This window comes from Panulirus ornatus, chromosome 30, assembly GCF_036320965.1.
Source record: "Panulirus ornatus isolate Po-2019 chromosome 30, ASM3632096v1, whole genome shotgun sequence".
In the NCBI taxonomy this organism is placed as follows: Eukaryota; Metazoa; Arthropoda; class Malacostraca; order Decapoda; family Palinuridae; genus Panulirus; species Panulirus ornatus.
Window position 1 is genome coordinate 7,195,001 of NC_092253.1, and position 17,601 is coordinate 7,212,601.

Sequence of the window (17,601 nt, forward strand, 5' to 3'; positions counted from 1 at the left end):
CATAAACAACAGCAGCAAACAACATGCCTGTTATCAACAGCCTCAGCAGGCAGTGTACACAATGACGTCATACGTACCATACACGTTCAGGGTCACTGGTCTTGAGAGCTTGGGGTCAGTGTTGACCTGGCACTCGTAGATGCCCGAGTCTCGGAGCTGGGCGTAGCTGACCACCAGCGTCCACTCGTCACTCCCTGGCCTGTGTACTACCTGCAGGAGAGAGTGGGTGGGTGAGTGAGAGGGGGGAAGAGAGAGAGAGAGAGAGAGAGAGAGAGAGAGAGAGAGAGAGAGAGAGAGAGAGAGAGAGAGAGAGAGAGAAGATGGACAGTTTCTTTGAAGAAAGATGGACAATTTCATTTCTTTTTTTTTTTTAAGAAAGCTGGAGTAAAAAACCAGCAAGCATATGAGAAACAGAGATGTGATCGTGTGAGTGAAGTATGGACATGTATCTCCTGAATTGAAAGATGACAGCAACGATGGTACAGCTGATGTCTGTAACTTTGTGTATCATCCTGAACCACAGCTGAAACCAGAGTGGAAGCTGTGTGTGTAAACCTCCCAGCCTGTGATAGTGACTATTTGAGAATCGTGAGCAATCATGAGATATGAAGAAGGGAAGAAAGTCATAGTGGGGAGAAAACATACCCTATCGACCGAAGGGTTACTTCTGACACTGGTACAACTATGGACGAAGGAAGAGTTACAGACATGTAGAAGAGGAGGAGGATGGGCACCTCTGCCACTAAACCCCTTCACGAAAATATTTCCCATTTCGTTCCCCATAGTTTAACGGGTTTTCGGTTGATCTTTTGAAATACCCGAAGAGAAAGGCGACTATGCAAATCGCAGTGGAAGAGTTGTGGGTAGGGGTGGCATGCGTCCACCTGTGTCTACCACTTCGTCAGAAGTTAGTCTCCTGACGCAGTCCTGCCGCCGTTCGCCAGTAGTTCTAGTGGGGGGAGGGGAGGAGGGGTTCCAGTGGGGGGGGAGGAGTGGTCCCAGTGGGGGAAGAGTGGTTCTATTGGGGAGGAGTGGTTCCAGTGGGGGCAGGAGTGGTTCCAGTGGGGGCAGGAGTGGTTCCAGTGGGGGAGGAGTGGTTCCAGTGGGGCAAGAGTGGTTCCAGTGGGGGCAGGAGTGGTTACAGTGGGGGAGGAGTGGTTCCAGTGGGGGCAAGAGTGGTTCCAGTGGGGGCAGGAGTAGTTTCAGTGGGGGTCAGAAGTGGTTCCAGTGAAGGAGGAGTGGTTTCAATTGGGGCAAGAGTGGTTCCAGTGGGGGCAGGGTGGTTCCAGTAGGGGAAGGAGTGGTTCCAGTAGTGGGGGACATTAGTTCCAGTAGGAGGGAACTATGAAAATGGCTTTCAAGGACGCGAACAAAGAGTAGGTCATAGTTAGCGTTCCCAGGGAAGGGCCTGAACCTCGAGACGTTCGTGGGTACAGATTCCAGTGTCGGTAATTCAGATCAATATCGTTGGGTCAAAGGCAACCTAATGGAAGACGCTGTTGGATTTCAAAAAAAAAGATTTCTAATGCTCCAAAGACTTCTAATTCTCCAACCTTATGGAAGACGCTGTTAGATTTCAAAAAAAGATTTCTAATGCTCCAAAGTAAAAGAGAGAGAAAACTTTCATTTTCTTTCTTTTTTGGGGGGGTGGGGGGGAGTGAGGGAGAAGGTCATTTTCACGACCTGGTTAGGTTCACATTAGCAAATATTTCCCCAAGATCGTTGTTGGAGCCACTAGCTAGACCATGACCAAGCTCCCAAACGAAGACATTGCTTGCAGTCAAGAAAGGCGGAGAAAAGACGACAAGAAAAGGAAAGAAAAAAAACTCTAGGGTTTATTAACCACCCCTGTCTCTCTCTCTCTCTCTCTCTCTCTCTCTCTCTCTCTCTCTCTCTCTCTCTCTCTCTCTCTCTCTCTCTCTCACTGCTGCAGTGAGTCCGTTGGTCTTCGTGGCCGACCTCAGCTCACTGCGGCCTTTTTTTTTTAGAGAAAGCTCTCTCTCTCTCGAAAGAGAGAGAGAGAGAGAGCAGAATGGCGTGATATCTCCACTGCTTCAACAGCCTCAGCTCACACACACACACACACACAGAAGAAGAAGAATGGCTATTGCCTTACTTCCTCGTCCTCCTCCTCAAGCTGACCTATCTTCACAAAGGGAACGGTGCGAATTAGCTCTTCAGGGAAAAGGTTTATGAACTCCACGAATTGTAGTGGGGGTAATGGGGGCAGACGGGTGAGGGGGAAGAGACTTAACCTCAAATTGCATCCCACAACTTGCTAAAATCTGCACAAAAAGAAAAAAAAAAAAATGAGTTTTTTTTTTTTTTTTACTTGAAGTGCTTTAGTTATATAGGTATCAGGATGATGAACGAACATGGCGGGAAAGTTGTGTGCGCGGTTCTCAAGTGTTAATCGGAAAGAGAAATCTTATGATGCTTCTAATGTCGTCCAGGGGCGTGTCTCTTCACCGACTCAGCTGCTGGTTATCTTCTGCGGGAGGCGAAGGCTCCAACCTCCACAGGCATTGATGACTCGACTCTTCCAGACTCTTCCTCTTCCTCCAGTGTTCAAGATTACGGGAGGTTCCGAAACGCCTCACGGGAAGTCTTGCCTCCTCCTCATCCTCATCCTCCTCCTCCTCTTTCCTGTACCTCCTTCCTCCACCCACACTCTGGATCGCCTGGTGTACGCTGGATGGATCGTGTGGCCTTAGAGGGCCTTTGGAGACTGACCCCCACCCTCACTCTTGCCCAAGAAGAAGAAGAGGATCTTTTGGCTTCCAAAGGCTAGGATCTTTTCCTTTTTTTGCGGGGGTAAACAAGATGTGGTCTGGGACGCAACGTAGGTGCTCTGGCCTTCGCTACAGTGGGCTCCTGTGTCTCTCCGTGCCTACGGAGGCTCCTGTGTCTGTACCATCCTTGGAGAAGGTTGTGGTTAATGGTAATAAGTCGACTGTTGCAAGCACAAGAGGCCGACGCCAATTCCCGAGGCCAAAGAATGGTTTCTAGGAAGCCACCTGAGTAAGTTGACGCCCCATCTCGAAAAACTTTGTTTAGAATGAAGTCCTTGCAAAGTTGACGCCTATCTAGAAAAACTGTTTGTTTAGAATGAAGTCCTTTGCATGTCGCCAGTCCATGGAGACATTTTTTTGGGGGGGCGCCAGGGTCCAAGGCTTTCACATGAAAGAAGACATACGAATTATGATGAAAGGGTCGCTTTCTTGATACTAAATGGAGTGTAACCTTCCAAGTGTGATGAGTGGAATCAAACACGAAGCACTTTTTTCCATGAGGAAATAAGAGGTGAGGAAATTTCAAGTAATAACTTTTTGATTTCTCATGAAAATGAGTGAAGGAAAGAAACAGTTCTAGATCTGAGGACTGGGGGAAATAATAGGAAACACGAATAGAATGTGGGGTTAGACGCGGGGAGACATCGCTAACACAGAAATACGAACCACTTCGAAAATTTTACATGGTATTCGAAAGAGATTCTATTTGCACCAAATCACCCCCGAATCTGCGTCTCGTTTCAGGGAAAAACAACAAATGATGGTGGATATTCAGTATGCTACTAGAGCACTGGGCAGCAAAATAATTGGGAATACATATGTTTGTGTGTGTGTGTGTGTGTGTGTGTGTGTTTGGGGTGGGAAGGGGGGATTTATTTATTCTAATGGTAGTCTATTACGACCTCATTAGCCTTGTAACCATTTGGTATTGGAATTTTCACCTGACGCTACGTTTTTGTAAACATATAACCAAAAAGGGACAGAAAGAAAAATAATAATCGTGCAATGTGTAAGATTTTTTCTTGTTTCTTATTTCTTTTGGAGGTGGGAGGGGCCATAATTATTCTAAGTTTCATGCATTGATCGAATCTTTTTCCCTACTTGAATTCCTTCCCCTGTGTGTGTGTGTGTCTGTGTGTGTGTGCGTGTGTATGTATGTATATATTCCCCCCCCCCAAGTTCTGTTATACGCGTAGGTGCTGAGGAGGTATGTATCTCATTATGATTCATGGCTGTGTTTGAGGAGAATGCAAGCAGGCGTGGTGAGTGGTGGTGGTGAGTGGTGGTGGTGAGTGGTGGGGAGTGCATATTGCAAGCAGTCCTCCACGCGTGGGTTCAGATATCTTCCAAGCTCGTAGGGAAAAGTTTCGCCAGCTAGACTCGTACACATGTGGCATTCCCAGGGTCAGATGTAATTAAGGGGGTGTAATGACCTGATTAAGGATGAAGAGGAAATCCGTAGTTAACAAGCAGTTAAGGGAGTTTTTTTTCTGTTGAGTTTCAGCTATATGATTCTGTGTTTCAGATGTTCCTTAGCGTGCATATATATATATATATATATATATATATATATATATATATATATATATATATATATATATATATATATAAATCCATAACGGTTTGCTGTACTTTAGGTAGCCATTCTGCTGAAAATACACAAATTCAGGTGTTACAGATATTACAGAACGGGAGTTCATGATGGTTACTAGGTAACTAATCATACAAGAACTTCAGGTTTGGATCAGCTGGAGATTTCCACACTCTGGATGAGCATATGTGTGAGGTAACATTTATATAGCCTGGATGGCAGATATATACACGAATGTTCACAGAGTAAATGGTATGGTTAATACAATATGAACTTGACTGAACATTAACTGATGGGTCGTTACGGTAATACAGTAGTTAACATACGTGTGTGTATGTGTGTGTGTGTGTGTGTGTGTGTGTGTGTGTGTGTGTGTGTGTTTATATTAACCCAAGGTCCAATTTATATGAAGGAGTCCTGGTGTTCCCAAGGTCCAATTTATATGAAGGAGTCCTGGTGTTCCCAAGGTCCAATTTATATGAAGGAGTCCTGGTGTTACCCAGGAACTTTTCAAAGGGCACCTGGCAACCCCAAAGCTTTATCACTTCCAGTAGCAGGGGAAACGTAGACTCCTTTAGAATGATGAATCCTCTGACGAGGCTTTTCCCTCCTGGTGATGGTACAGCCTCGGGGAAAAAAGGTGACACTCATTTCCCTCGCGAGGTAAGCCGCTTCCAGACGATTTCTTTGGCCACTGGAATCCTTCTTCACTCTCTCTGTGGCACTGGAAAACCCCTCTCGTTCGTCTGCCACGTTGAGGGACCGAATCATTAAGACATTTCTTCCACCTCTTTGCCACATCGAAGGTTCCAAACAAGGACTTAGAAGCCCTCTTTGCTCATCTGGTGATCTCGGGTTCTGCACAAAAGAGGTAGACTAGTTCCAGGAAAGGTTTCCGTAAGTGTGGTTCATGGACGCGGGTTCATGATTCTCGTGATGTTGTGTTTTTGAAAGTCCCGACGTCAGAGGTCAGTCTGAGGTCAACTCGAACCCTAGGGGATGCCACGACACTTCTATGACCTTCCCTTGCCCTCACACCCCCCGCCTTCACCCGACGGAAAATAAAGGGGGAGTTATATAGCTAATACCGGCCTCCCTATTCTTCTTTCTTTTCTCAGTACAAATGTAGTGAGCATTTCAAATGTCCTCACAACTTCACATGGTTGTGTTGAGGAGTGAGGTCAGTATGACTCAGGGCTCGTCCTTAAAATCATCTGCTCAAACTAGGCATTTTTCTGTACATTGATATTCGAAATATCTAAAGACCGTAAGGCTGATAATCCTTCGTCTACAACAGTTACCAAATTGAGTATATGGGTCTTATGAACTTCTGCCATTAGTACGAAATTCCCTCATGGAACACAGGATAGCCATTGGAATGTAGGCGTTAGGGACTATTGGCCCTGGCCCTCATCACCATAACAATACAAGGCATTGCCATGGAGTTAATTACTTCCGAGAATGAGTAAGTTAACGAGTGATAAGTTAATGACTGCGAAGCTGGTACCGACACACACACACACACACACACACACACACACACACACATGTGTATATATATATATATATATATATATATATATATATATATATATATATATATATATATATGTATGTATATATATATATATATATATATAGACTCGAAGAAATTGTCTTGGTAATCAGCTTATTAACTCATGAGATTATGAAGATAAATATGGCTGTGGCCAGTAGAAAAAGAAAGATGGTTACCCCCACCGAACCTGTTCACTGGAGGGAAGTGGTCCAAAAGGAAGTTATGAAAGCAGTGCAATGCATCACCGCTCGCAACCATGAGCCTCAGCACTCATATGAAAGAGATTTTTCCCTCCTCTTTTTTTTTGCGATCGTTCGTTAGATGGTAGTCGTTTATATCCCGTTATGTAAAGAAGAGTAAATCTGTCCAAAGCCAATCGAAAGATCGTAGAGGTGTCATCAAACCGTAAGTTAGATTACGCAACAAAGCGTATGGTTGACGTAACGTACAGCTGAGGAACTACGTTACTGTGAAGTGTTGATCGTCGTATCTGACCAGTTTATGATGTATTGTCTGTCAGACTTGCTCCCTCCCTCGCTAGCATATGTTGACTGAAGGTGAACGGTACCGAACACAATCACGGTAGTACTCACACCTCAAGCACACGCACTTCCGACGATCACGCTCATGCAATATACAACAAGGTGCTTCTCCTCCTCCTCCTCCTCCTCTTCTTCCTCCTCTTCATCTTCCTTTTCCCTCATCCCACGCGGGGCCCTTGTCACCCCTTATGCTCCTGGACTCATTACGAGACGATGGGATACAAAGGGATTTTCTAATGCGCATTCAAGATTGTTGTCATTATCTTTTTCGGGATGAATGCAGACTTGCGTCTCGGGCCTTTTGGAACCGGGGGTGTCGCAGGGGGTGAGAGCCATTCAGGCGCGAACTTCTGTTGCCAGACTTAACGAACTGACGAAAACGTTTTCAGGGCCTGGATGTCTACGGTAGGAGTTTAATCAGATTGGAAGAACACAAGAAACTATTCTCAGGTTTATATTATGTATGTTTTGTGTCTCTGTGTGTAATTACTCTGTTGTGCATTATTGAGGTAGACATACATTCTTGAAGGGGGAGGGCCTCCCCCCCCCCCTTTTCCCCTGTGTGTGTGTAGGGAGAGAGAGAGAGAGAGAGAGAGAGAGAGAGAGAGAGAGAGAGAGAGAGAGAGGATGGAGAGGACTCACCTGGAACCTGTCGTCGGCGGAGTACGTGTGGTGGCCAGTGGTCAGGATGTGCAAGTCCCTTCGCCTCAGCCACGTCACCTGGAGAAGAAGGAGGAAGAAGTATTGGTGATCATAGCGATGGTACATCTCCGACGTGGTCGATGGGTTGTGGCCCTTCCCTCCCCTCCCAAACGTTCCCTAAGACACATGACGCAAGAATACTCTTCGGTTCTACACACACACACACACACACACACACACACACACACCTGTCCCAGCTGCAGTCTGATGCCCCTAGAACTCTCTTAGGTCATCCAAACCCCTCCATCTGTGTACTATTCTACTACTTGAACTATCTTGGTTACTGCATTCCCTACCCTTGTGCTGTGTGCAGCCCGTGGAACTCCCTTCGGAGCTCCCCGGATCCCAGCCATCTACTATCTACCATTCCTGGAATAGTCTCTGATATTCCAGGCCCCTTCTATACACTGTGTTGCTTTCCTGGAACAGCTTTGGGTCCTCCAGACCCCCAACCATCTTCTGTGTGCCCTTCCTGGAACAGTCTTTGATATTCCAGACTCCATCCATGTATTGCGTGCCGCTCCTGGAACAGCCTAGGAGTCCTCCAGACCCCCAACCCAGATACTCCAGACCTTACCTAGACACTCCTGGAAAGTCGAGCACCGAGGTCGCTACTCCTGGAATACACCTCTCTAATTGCTTCCCTCTTTTACGTTCTAGAATTTGAAACCTTACCTTGCTCCTGTGTCATATGTCACACACAAAGAAAGATAAAAAAAGCTTCAGTACTTGACCATGCCTTCATGCAAGAACTCGATTCACTGAAGACTGGCATCTGTTTCACAAACCAGAGGTCATCAGAAGGTTATCAAGAATGAGATACGATCCACAACGATGAGAATAGTAAGGTCATTTGAAACCCACTGCTGTATACAGGACGTATTAAACCTTCGGACTCATGGAGTCAGAATTCTCTGTCTCCCTCTGGCTTATCAATCATGCAGATTCCATGTCAAGAATTTCTATACACATCCCCCCCGGAACACCCTCGCACTCATGGGTGTATGTATATTGAGGTTCGAGGGAGTTAAATTGAATGTTTATGGAATGTCTTTCCCCAATAACAATGACCTGGAAACATTTTAAAGGACAGGTTTTCTCACTTCCTCCAAATTTCGTAGATACTTTCCCCCTTGTCTCCTCTTTACCTCTCAATTCCTCCAAATTTTGTAGATACTTTCCCTTGTCTCCTCTAAACCTCTCAGTTCCTCCAAATTTCGTAGATACTTTCCCCCTTGTCTCCTCTTTACCCCTCTCATCATCCTCTCTGTATTTCAATTAAGGCCTGGTCTTGATGGCGACTCTCGCCCGTGCCTGGAACCTCCTACATTAAGAAAGAAAGAAACAGGGAATTCTGCTTTTTACACCTGGACGTGACGTAGGGTTTGAAGATTGATTAAAATGGAAAAGATAACTTAGTCACTTCTGACTACGAGACAATATAACACCACTCGACAGTCACACACCCTCAGTCACTTCTTATTACGAGACAGGCAACACCATACAACAGTTACACAACCATTTTCTTTTTATAATCATGATTTTCCCATAGTTTCGTCTACCATTACAAATAATATTTCCGAGAGGAAGAAAAAACATTGGAGAGCCTTTTTTCTTTAAGTCACCCTCTCACACTGTGGTGTATGACCGGGAAAAAAAGAATAAACCCGAAATACACAACTGTGGAAATAAACTTGCACTCAGGATTGTTTTTAAACGCATTTCAGAGAGAGAGAGAGAGAGAGAGACAGAGAGAGAGAGAGAGACGGGTTGCAAGAACAAGCTGGCTGTTGACCAATAGTTCCACCTTCCTGTACTGTATTTTCCCGAATCATGCATGACTGGCGAGCGCCCAGGCGAACTGGATCTATAGATATGACGAGAATTTTGAGGATATGTTTGCTGGAAGCTAAAGCAGATGATTGATGCTACCATGTGATTCGATTCTCTGACATGTCTTCTTTGATCGTAAGTGTAAGACAGGCTTAATGGAGGTCAGTACGAGAGTTATTGGATGACTAGAGGCTGCACAAATCAATGACAATAGTGTTCTACGATCAGAGTTAAGTGAGAAGGAGTTCTACGTCAAGAAAAGGGATTTGAAACTCAAAAACAAAAGAGGACACTTCACAGCAAAGGATCCAACACCATGATCAAAGAAGACAGAGAAGAAGAAGAAGAAGAAGAAGAAGAAGAAGAAGGAGGAGGAGGAGGAGAAGGAGGAGGAAATTCAAGAGGAATCAAGAGATTTCTCAGTAGAGAGAAGTACAAGAAGAGAAGAAAAGAACAATAAAATATCCACTCCCTGAGCTAGAAGAAATTTGAGAACTTTCTTCAAATCCCGAACTCATTTCCCAATTCTAAAATATTCAGAATCAAAGCTCCAATGTTTCCTAAACTCTCTTGAATCGGTCGTCATTTTTCCACCACAATATATATATATATATATATATATATATATGTGTGTGTGTGTGTGTGAGTGTGTGTGTGTGTGTGTGTGTGTGTGTGTATCTGTACATCTTTAGCTCACTGATGAACCGCTTCGAAATTTTATTTTCTCGTCTCCCCGAAGAACGTACAGTCCCCAGGAGTCTCGTGGCCTTATAACAAGCACATAAATTCACCCTTAATGGTAATAAAAATAATGTCTAGTAAGGAAAACGCCGCGGGGGTGGGGGGGGGGGGTGATTTTTCTCCCCTCCCCCTCTCCCTTCCCCCTCCCCTCCCCTCCCCGTGCATTACATGTTGTTTATGGATTCCGATAAAGGTATATATATATATATATATATATATATATATATATATATATATATATATATATATATATATTTTTTTTTTTTTTTTTTTTTTTTTTTTTTTTTTCTCTCTTTCTCCTCCGTACAGGAGGAGGTCATGTTGTCCCTTCTGATACTTAGGATCCTAGAAGGGTGAGGGATGTGCAGGGTAACAGCAGCAGCAGCATCTCCCTCCTCCCTGGCGAGCCAGTCAGGGTGTGTGGAGGAGGAGGAGGTGTGGAGGAGGGAGGTGGGAGGAGGTGTTGAGGTGGAGAAGGGAGTGTGGGTGGGAAAGGTGGGGTGTACACGGAGGTAGGGAGATGGAGGAGTTGATTGGATGGAGGATATTAGAGGGAGGCTATGGAGACATGAGGGAGGAGATGTTTGTTGGTGAATCTCCCTCTACACACACACACACACACACACACACACACACACACACCCATGCACGGTAGGGGTCGTGTTGAACCTGATTTAAACCATCCAGTCGTTTTCCTTTCGAGGTCAAAAAGGTCAGAGTTAAAGGTCGAGAGGTCAGTCAGTGAGTCGGTCAGTCCGTCCGTGAACGCACGGAGCCAACTGAGCGAGGTCTCTCTCTCTCTCTCTCTCTCTCTCTCTCTCTCTCTCTCTCTCTCTCTCTCTCTCTCTCTCTCTCTCTCTCTCTCAGTATTACCGGCGACCCATTTCTCTCGGTGACAATTCTGGGCCTGACTGAGAATACGGTAACCGAATTACCTCCGGCAAGGGACATAAAGCAATTGTTCCTCCCTCCCACACACACACACACACACACACACACACACACACACACACACACACACACACACACACACACACACGCGCGCGCGCGCGTGCGACTCCAACATTACCAGAAAGCTCCTCCAACACCTCCGTACTACACCGCCACTCCAACACCACCCCCCCAACATCTGATCCTGCATTCAGGAAAAAAAAAGAAAAAAAGATTAGTATGAGAAATATGCTTCAAGTCTCACAGTATATATATATATATATATATATATATATATATATATATATATATATATATATATATATATATATATTTCTCCATATTCGCTATACATTTTACTTCGAATTCCAGCAGGGGGGGGAATTGGATGGTATTCCATCCAGCATTCTGGTTTTAAAAAGACTTCGTGGAAGACCTTCCTTAGAATTCCCTGAAAAGTCCAGCTCTCCATGGAGCCTTGCCATTTACCACATCATAGCGACATATTGCTGTACACACTTTCTCTATAAAGCCGTACAATGCCATACAGGCGAGAGACGACTCTCTCTCTCTCTCCCAGGAAATGACCTGGAATTTTGATGTTCACATTTACCCGGCCATGATTCATAGTCGTGGCCAGCTTCGTGGCCGCTGTGGTGCCATTAAACATGAATATTAGATTCCCACAGCTGACCGATGGATGGTTCTGTAGTAAGAGCGCGTGTGGCAACGCACGCACTCAGATATATATGTCACATTGTTCTTACAGTGAAATATTACATACGATTAGGCTCCACTCGCAGCTGAAGTGTTTACTGTGTATATGTATATATTCATCATCATCGCTAGTTCACTGTATATGTTCATCATCTTCGCTAGTTCACAGTATATATTCATCATCATCGCTAGTTCACTGTGTATATTCATCAAATTCATTGCTAGTTCACTGCATATATTCATCATCATCGCTAGTTCACTGTATATGTTCATCATCATCGCTAGTTCACTGTATATATTCATCATCATCGCTAGTTCACTGTGTATATTCATCAAATTCATTGCTAGTTCACTGCATATATTCATCATCATCGCTAGTTCACTGTATATATTCATCATCATCGCTAGTTCACTGTATATGTTCATCACCATCGCTAGTTCATAACTACACATTCTTCGTGTTCATCACAGGAAAGCTATGTACAAGTTGTGATTCACTGTAGATACCTCCCATTTATACTGGCTTGTAAACAGTATGCGCGCTTGTGACATTCTCAGTTGTAGAGAATATAACAAACTCAAGAGGATTATTTACTTTTTTGGGGGGTTCTTTAAAAGCTTCTGTCCTAGACAGGGAGATGCGTCCTGTTGAGGAAAAAAAAGGACAGGTCCGTCATAAGAATACACGTTACAACGATGGCGTATAAAATGCGTCCAGTCAACCATCAGTCGGTGGTGGGTGTGTGACTAGCTTGGTTGGTTCGTGTATACATTCAGTCATTCGACATCGAAGTCACCTGACGGAGGTTCGAGGTTTTTGGGAACCCCAGCGTACGAGGGAGGAGTGTGTTCATCTCTCTAGCTGACGTTCGAGGGGGAAAAGGGAAGAGAAGAGAGTGGAGTCTTGCACGGGCGGGAGGTTCTCTGTTGTTCCGCAAGGTAGTGGCTTAGTGCCCCTCCTCCGTAATCTATGCCTTTGCTGTGAGGCGCAGTCAAGAGGCAGTGGTAGCAGTCATCCTCCTTCCTGTGGTGACGCCTCGAATTGAGAAGGGACGGGTGGGGTGTGGAGAGTCACCTTCGGCGAGGCTGTCTCGTCATCTGTCGACGAAAGGGAAAAGTATCGTCACGTCGAGGAGCTTCTCATTCCAAAAGGGGTCTATCATTCCCCTGCTGCTGTAGGGGACGCAGCTTTTAAGATGCATGAGCCCTTTAAGCAAAAGGGACCTTCGATCCTTTGGTAGTAAGTAGATGAGAAAGTTCTCAGGATATGTGGGTGAGGAAGATCGATGTGTACACCACCCATCTATTACCCAAGTTCTGGGCTGAGGCAAAGATAGGCACGCTGAGATCAAGGCCAATGCAAAATCTACTCCCTCTCAACCTGAGACAGTGGTGTCCACTTGACCCACTGGAACTCCCACCTGACGCACTGGAACTCCCACCTGACGCACTGGAACTCCCCCATCTCTCTGTGGCACACGTCTATGTTCACCTCCATCCCCACATTGCCAGAAGAGAAGACCCGAGATCATTTAGAGGGACATAGACTCCGTATTCATGGGAGACCTTCATCGTGTGAACAAAGAACTGAGCACTTCATTGTGAAGGTGGAGGGGTGTGTGTGTGTGTGTGTGTGTGTGTGTGTGTGTGTGTGTGTGTGTGTGTGTGTGTGCGTGAGGGAGAGAGGGAAGGAGCTCCCTCCTCCACGACAGGATCTTCGACCGTCCTTTGTGTAGGTCAGCCGTCTCGCTTCACAGGCCATTGCTCCGACGTCTGGGGTAGGTCCAATTAGGCAAGGGGAAACAAGGGAGCTCATCTGCCCTGCTGCTGCTGCTGCTGTTGTTTTAAGACGGCAGACATGGTCTCTCGGTCTGGGCGAGGAGCTCCCAATAGGCAGGCAGGTCCTCTGGCAAAGAACAAGGGGTGTGCCATTGGGAGGGAGGTCTTCCACGACGAGGTCCTCTAGGAGCAGGTTCCTTAGCAAAGACCTGGCGGTGGTGGGGGGTAATAGGTGAGGCGAGGACCCAGAGAATGTAATGCAAGTTTGGAATGTCTCTCGATGTAGGCATTACTGGTGTAAAACACTTCCAGCAATCTCTTCCTGCACCACGAGGCTGGTGGCAAATTTAGCTCTCTTTCCTTCGTGCAGACGTTTGAGGGGCGTCTCGGCGTGTGCGGTGTGGCTGTATTTTGAGCGGAGACCCGAAGCTGGTGTTCGTACTCACTCCTGTGCTTTGAGTATGACCAACAGAGACGTCTAAGAATCTTTACTCTCTCTCTCTCTCTCTCTCTCTCTCTCTCTCTCTCTCTCTCTCTCTCTCTCTCTCTCTCTCTCTCTCTCTTTCATCTCTTATCTGTCTATCTACCCAGATTCATCTGTCTATCTTCTCGCTACCTTCCAGGTGCTAAATCATTTCGTTTGACGTCAACACGGTCGTGTGATGTATATGTATACATACTTGATAAGCTCTCTCGCTCCGGGGCGCTTGGTTAGTCATAGGAACACAGGAACATAGGAACGGGAATACAGGAACAGGAATAGAGGAACATAGGAACAGGAACACTGGAACAAGGAACACTGGAACAAGGAACGTAGTGAGGGTCAAGAGGAAGAGGAAAATGATGACATTAAGAAGAAAGACGGAGACGGAAGATACAAAAGATGTGAACACAATAAGTGAGGCATCTAGCAGCCTCAGGAAAGAAAGAGAAATGAATTAGATGAGAAGAAAATATGGACGAATATACACAGGAGAAATGTAGCGCAGGTTAAGGACAGAGGGAAAACAAAGTGGCATAGAAAACGTAAGGAGCAAGTAGATGGACGTGGGTGAAATGATAGCAAAGACACACACACACACACACACACACACACACATGGTGGAAACTGGGAACATTGTTCAGCAATTGTTCACAGCCTCTCCCCCACCTCACGACCCCAACCTCTGAGAGGAGGCACTGTTCAACAGATGTTCAGCAGCTGTTCTCGCTGGACCAGGAGGGAGGCACTTCAATGTCCACGACCCACCCCCACCCCTTCCCTACCCCCTCCTCTTCCCCCTCCCTGAAATCAGGAACTGTCGTAGAAAAAAAAGAGTTTGAATGTTTTTTTGCTTTTCTTTTTTAAGGGGGCGTCCTGCTTCACCGGTGATCCCATTAGCTTTCGGGGTATCAGGCATTGCAATGATAGGCCTCAAAAGGAGGTTCCTCAAATTCTCTTATCTCACTGTACGTCAGGCCATTCGTTCTGTCGCAAGGTAATGTTTGGGAATCTATTCTTATCGTTGGCTAATCGTTCTGCGGTGAGATCAGTGCCTCGTCTCTCTTATCTACAGTTAGATAACTGTTTCACTTGCTTATCGACGCTCACCATTCGTGCTCTCGTATGATCGTGGTTCAGTCCATTGTTACATTACGTCATCGGGTAATCTGGTAGAGCGATGTTTACGTCATCCGGTAATCTGGTAGAGCGATGTTTACGTCATCAGGTAATCTGGTAGAGAGATGTTTACGTCATCCAATAATCTGGTAGAGAGGTGTTTACGTCATCAGGTAATCTGGTAGAGAGATGTTTACGTCATCAGGTAATCTGGTAGAAGATGTTTACCTCATCCAGTAGTCTGGTAGAGAGATGTTTACGTCATCAGGTAATCTGGTAGAGAGATGTTTACGTCATCCGATAATCTGGTAGAGAGATGTTTACGTCATCAGGTAATCTGGTAGAGAGATGTTTACGTCATCAGGTAATCTGGTAGAGAGGTGTTTACGTCATCAGGTAATCTGGTAGAGAGAAGTTTACGTCATCCAGTGATCTGGTAGAAGATGTTTACGTCATCCAGTAGTCTGGTAGAGAGATGTTTACGTCATCCGATAATCTGGTAGAGAGATGTTTACGTCATCAGGTAATCTGGTAGAGAGATGTTTACGTCATCAGGTAATCTGGTAGAGAGATGTTTACGTCATCAGGTAATCTGGTAGAGAGATGTTTATAGAATCTATGTGCCCTTTTGGTCCCGTTGTTATGGGCTATGATATAGAATATATAGAAGACGAGAACCTAAGGAGGAAACGACATTTGCCACCTTGTCGTTGAGGTGAAAGACGACCCACAACGCGGCTCTTCCCTTCCTCCCTTCCTGTCGAAGTGATAGACGACGTGACACAGAATGCTACACTCACCATCTTGTCGTTGAGGTAGAATATGACACAGTCGTTGAGGTAGGATGTGATACAGAATGCGACACTCACCTCCTTGTCGTTGACGAAGACGACGACATAGAATGCTTACACTCACCTCCTTGTCGTTGAGGAAGAAGAAGACACAGAATGCTTACAGTCACCTCCTTGTCGTTGAGGTAGCAGAAGACGACACAGCATGCGCCACTCACCGCTCTGTCGTTGAGGTGGAAGACGACACAGGGCAACCTGGCGGTCTGGCCCTCCTGCACCTTGATTGTCACCTCCGCTGGGCCGAACTCGGGCTGTCTGCCTCGCCACTTGCCGCCCACGCCCGTACCTGCAGATAAGACACGCCCGCGTGCAGGAAATGGAAGGAAAGAAGTACAGTCAGCAAAAAAAAAAGTAGTTCATATGACTTTCCCTGCTTCTGATTGTAGCGCAGCGCAGCTCCGAAGCTGAAGGAGCTGCATAAAGGAAAGGAGTACAGTCTTCAAAAAAAAAAGTTCATATGACTTTCCCTGCTTCTGATTGTAGCGCAGCGCAGCTCCGAAGCTGAAGGAGCTGCATAAAGGAAAGGAGTACAGTCTTCAAAAAATAAGAAGTTCATATGACTTTCCCTGCTTCTGATTGTAGCGCAGCCTCGAAGCTGTAGGGGCCACATATAAAGCAGGTCTGGAGTTGTATATAGTAATAGCGAATCATTAAGTTTCTAAGCACATTCCTGTAGCTTCAAGGCTGCGCTGCAATCAGTAGGAGGGAATAGGTGGATCCTTTGGAATATACATAGAAGTTCCTCTAGGAAATCATACTCGTTTATGTCCATGTGACTTTTCAGTTCGTGACCTAACCTCATGCGGGCGGAATCCGGTAACACAATGATAGTAAATATCATAATGGTAATTTAACAAAGAAAAAAAAAAAAATCTGCACGACGTCATTTGTCTTGGTATGAATGGTAGAAAACTGTGGGGTGGTTACCCTCTTTCCACACACACACACACACACACACAAAGATTGTGAAAAATTCCTTAGGGTAAAACCGCTCACTGCCTCACGAGTAACGAATTACCTGCGAACGCCTTCCACCTCAGAGATGGAAAAGTGAATGCAGGTCGGAGGGAAGAAGAGTTTGTATTGTCCAGGAACGATATTCCAGACTCCTCTTTCCCCCAAGATGGCCCCAGAGAAGGAGTGGCTGGACGATGACGTGCAAGTAGATAGTCGTAGAAGATGGATATATATATATATATATATATATATATATATATATATATATATATATATATATATATATATATATATATATATATCACATAATATCCTCCAACAGCCAGGACTCGAACCCAGGACTTTTGCGTGGTAGTCGGGAATGCTAAACGACTACCGCGAAAAGGTCCTGGGTTCGAGTCCAGGCTCTTGGAGGGTATCATATGTTCTATAAAAGTTGATATGCATTTCACTATATATATATATATATATATATATATATATATATATATATATATATGCTTCTCATTCCAGCAACGGTAATACCTACTGCCATATGTTCGGCAGGCTTAGACGTGGCAACACATCTTCGCAACGAAGATCAAAAATATATCTGCTGAAGTTAGTCCAGTCAGCGTTATTAAAGTGCCAATATCTGCGGCAGGTGGAGGAGCTGTGGTGATCTATGCTCTCCATTTTTCCCCTTAAAATCCCCCGGGAATATACCCGTACCCTGCTCTCCTCTAGCTTTGCAAATTACATTTAGGAAGAAGACAAAAGGAATGTAGTAGCATTCTACAATTTTCTGTCCATCCGCCACGGATTCTAGAGATGCCGTTGTATTCTTATTGCTTCTTCGTACGTCTTCCAAAAAAAAAAAGGGACGTAATCTCTTTTTATGTTTCTTTTCGTTCCATTTTCACTCAAACGTTTCGTTACCGCTCAAGTCTGACTTAAACACACGCTGGGGGGGGGGGGGGGGGGATCAGAGTTACCCCTCGTTAAGTCATCTTTACTCTCCATTTATCT

General features: G+C 45.3%; 1 protein-coding gene across 1 annotated transcript in view; it reads right to left on the reverse strand.

Annotated features, from left to right (window-relative positions):
* LOC139758368 (uncharacterized) overlaps nucleotides 1-17,601 on the reverse strand; it is a 79,579-nt gene that overhangs the window by 19,867 nt on the left and 42,111 nt on the right. Inside the window, exons 3-5 of the mRNA XM_071679667.1 lie at nucleotides 15,795-15,922; nucleotides 7,126-7,203; nucleotides 78-210 (exon numbers count right to left, since the gene is read on the reverse strand). Coding sequence (XP_071535768.1) covers nucleotides 78-210; nucleotides 7,126-7,203; nucleotides 15,795-15,922 — 339 coding nt within the window. The remainder of the gene's footprint in view (nucleotides 1-77; nucleotides 211-7,125; nucleotides 7,204-15,794; nucleotides 15,923-17,601) is intronic.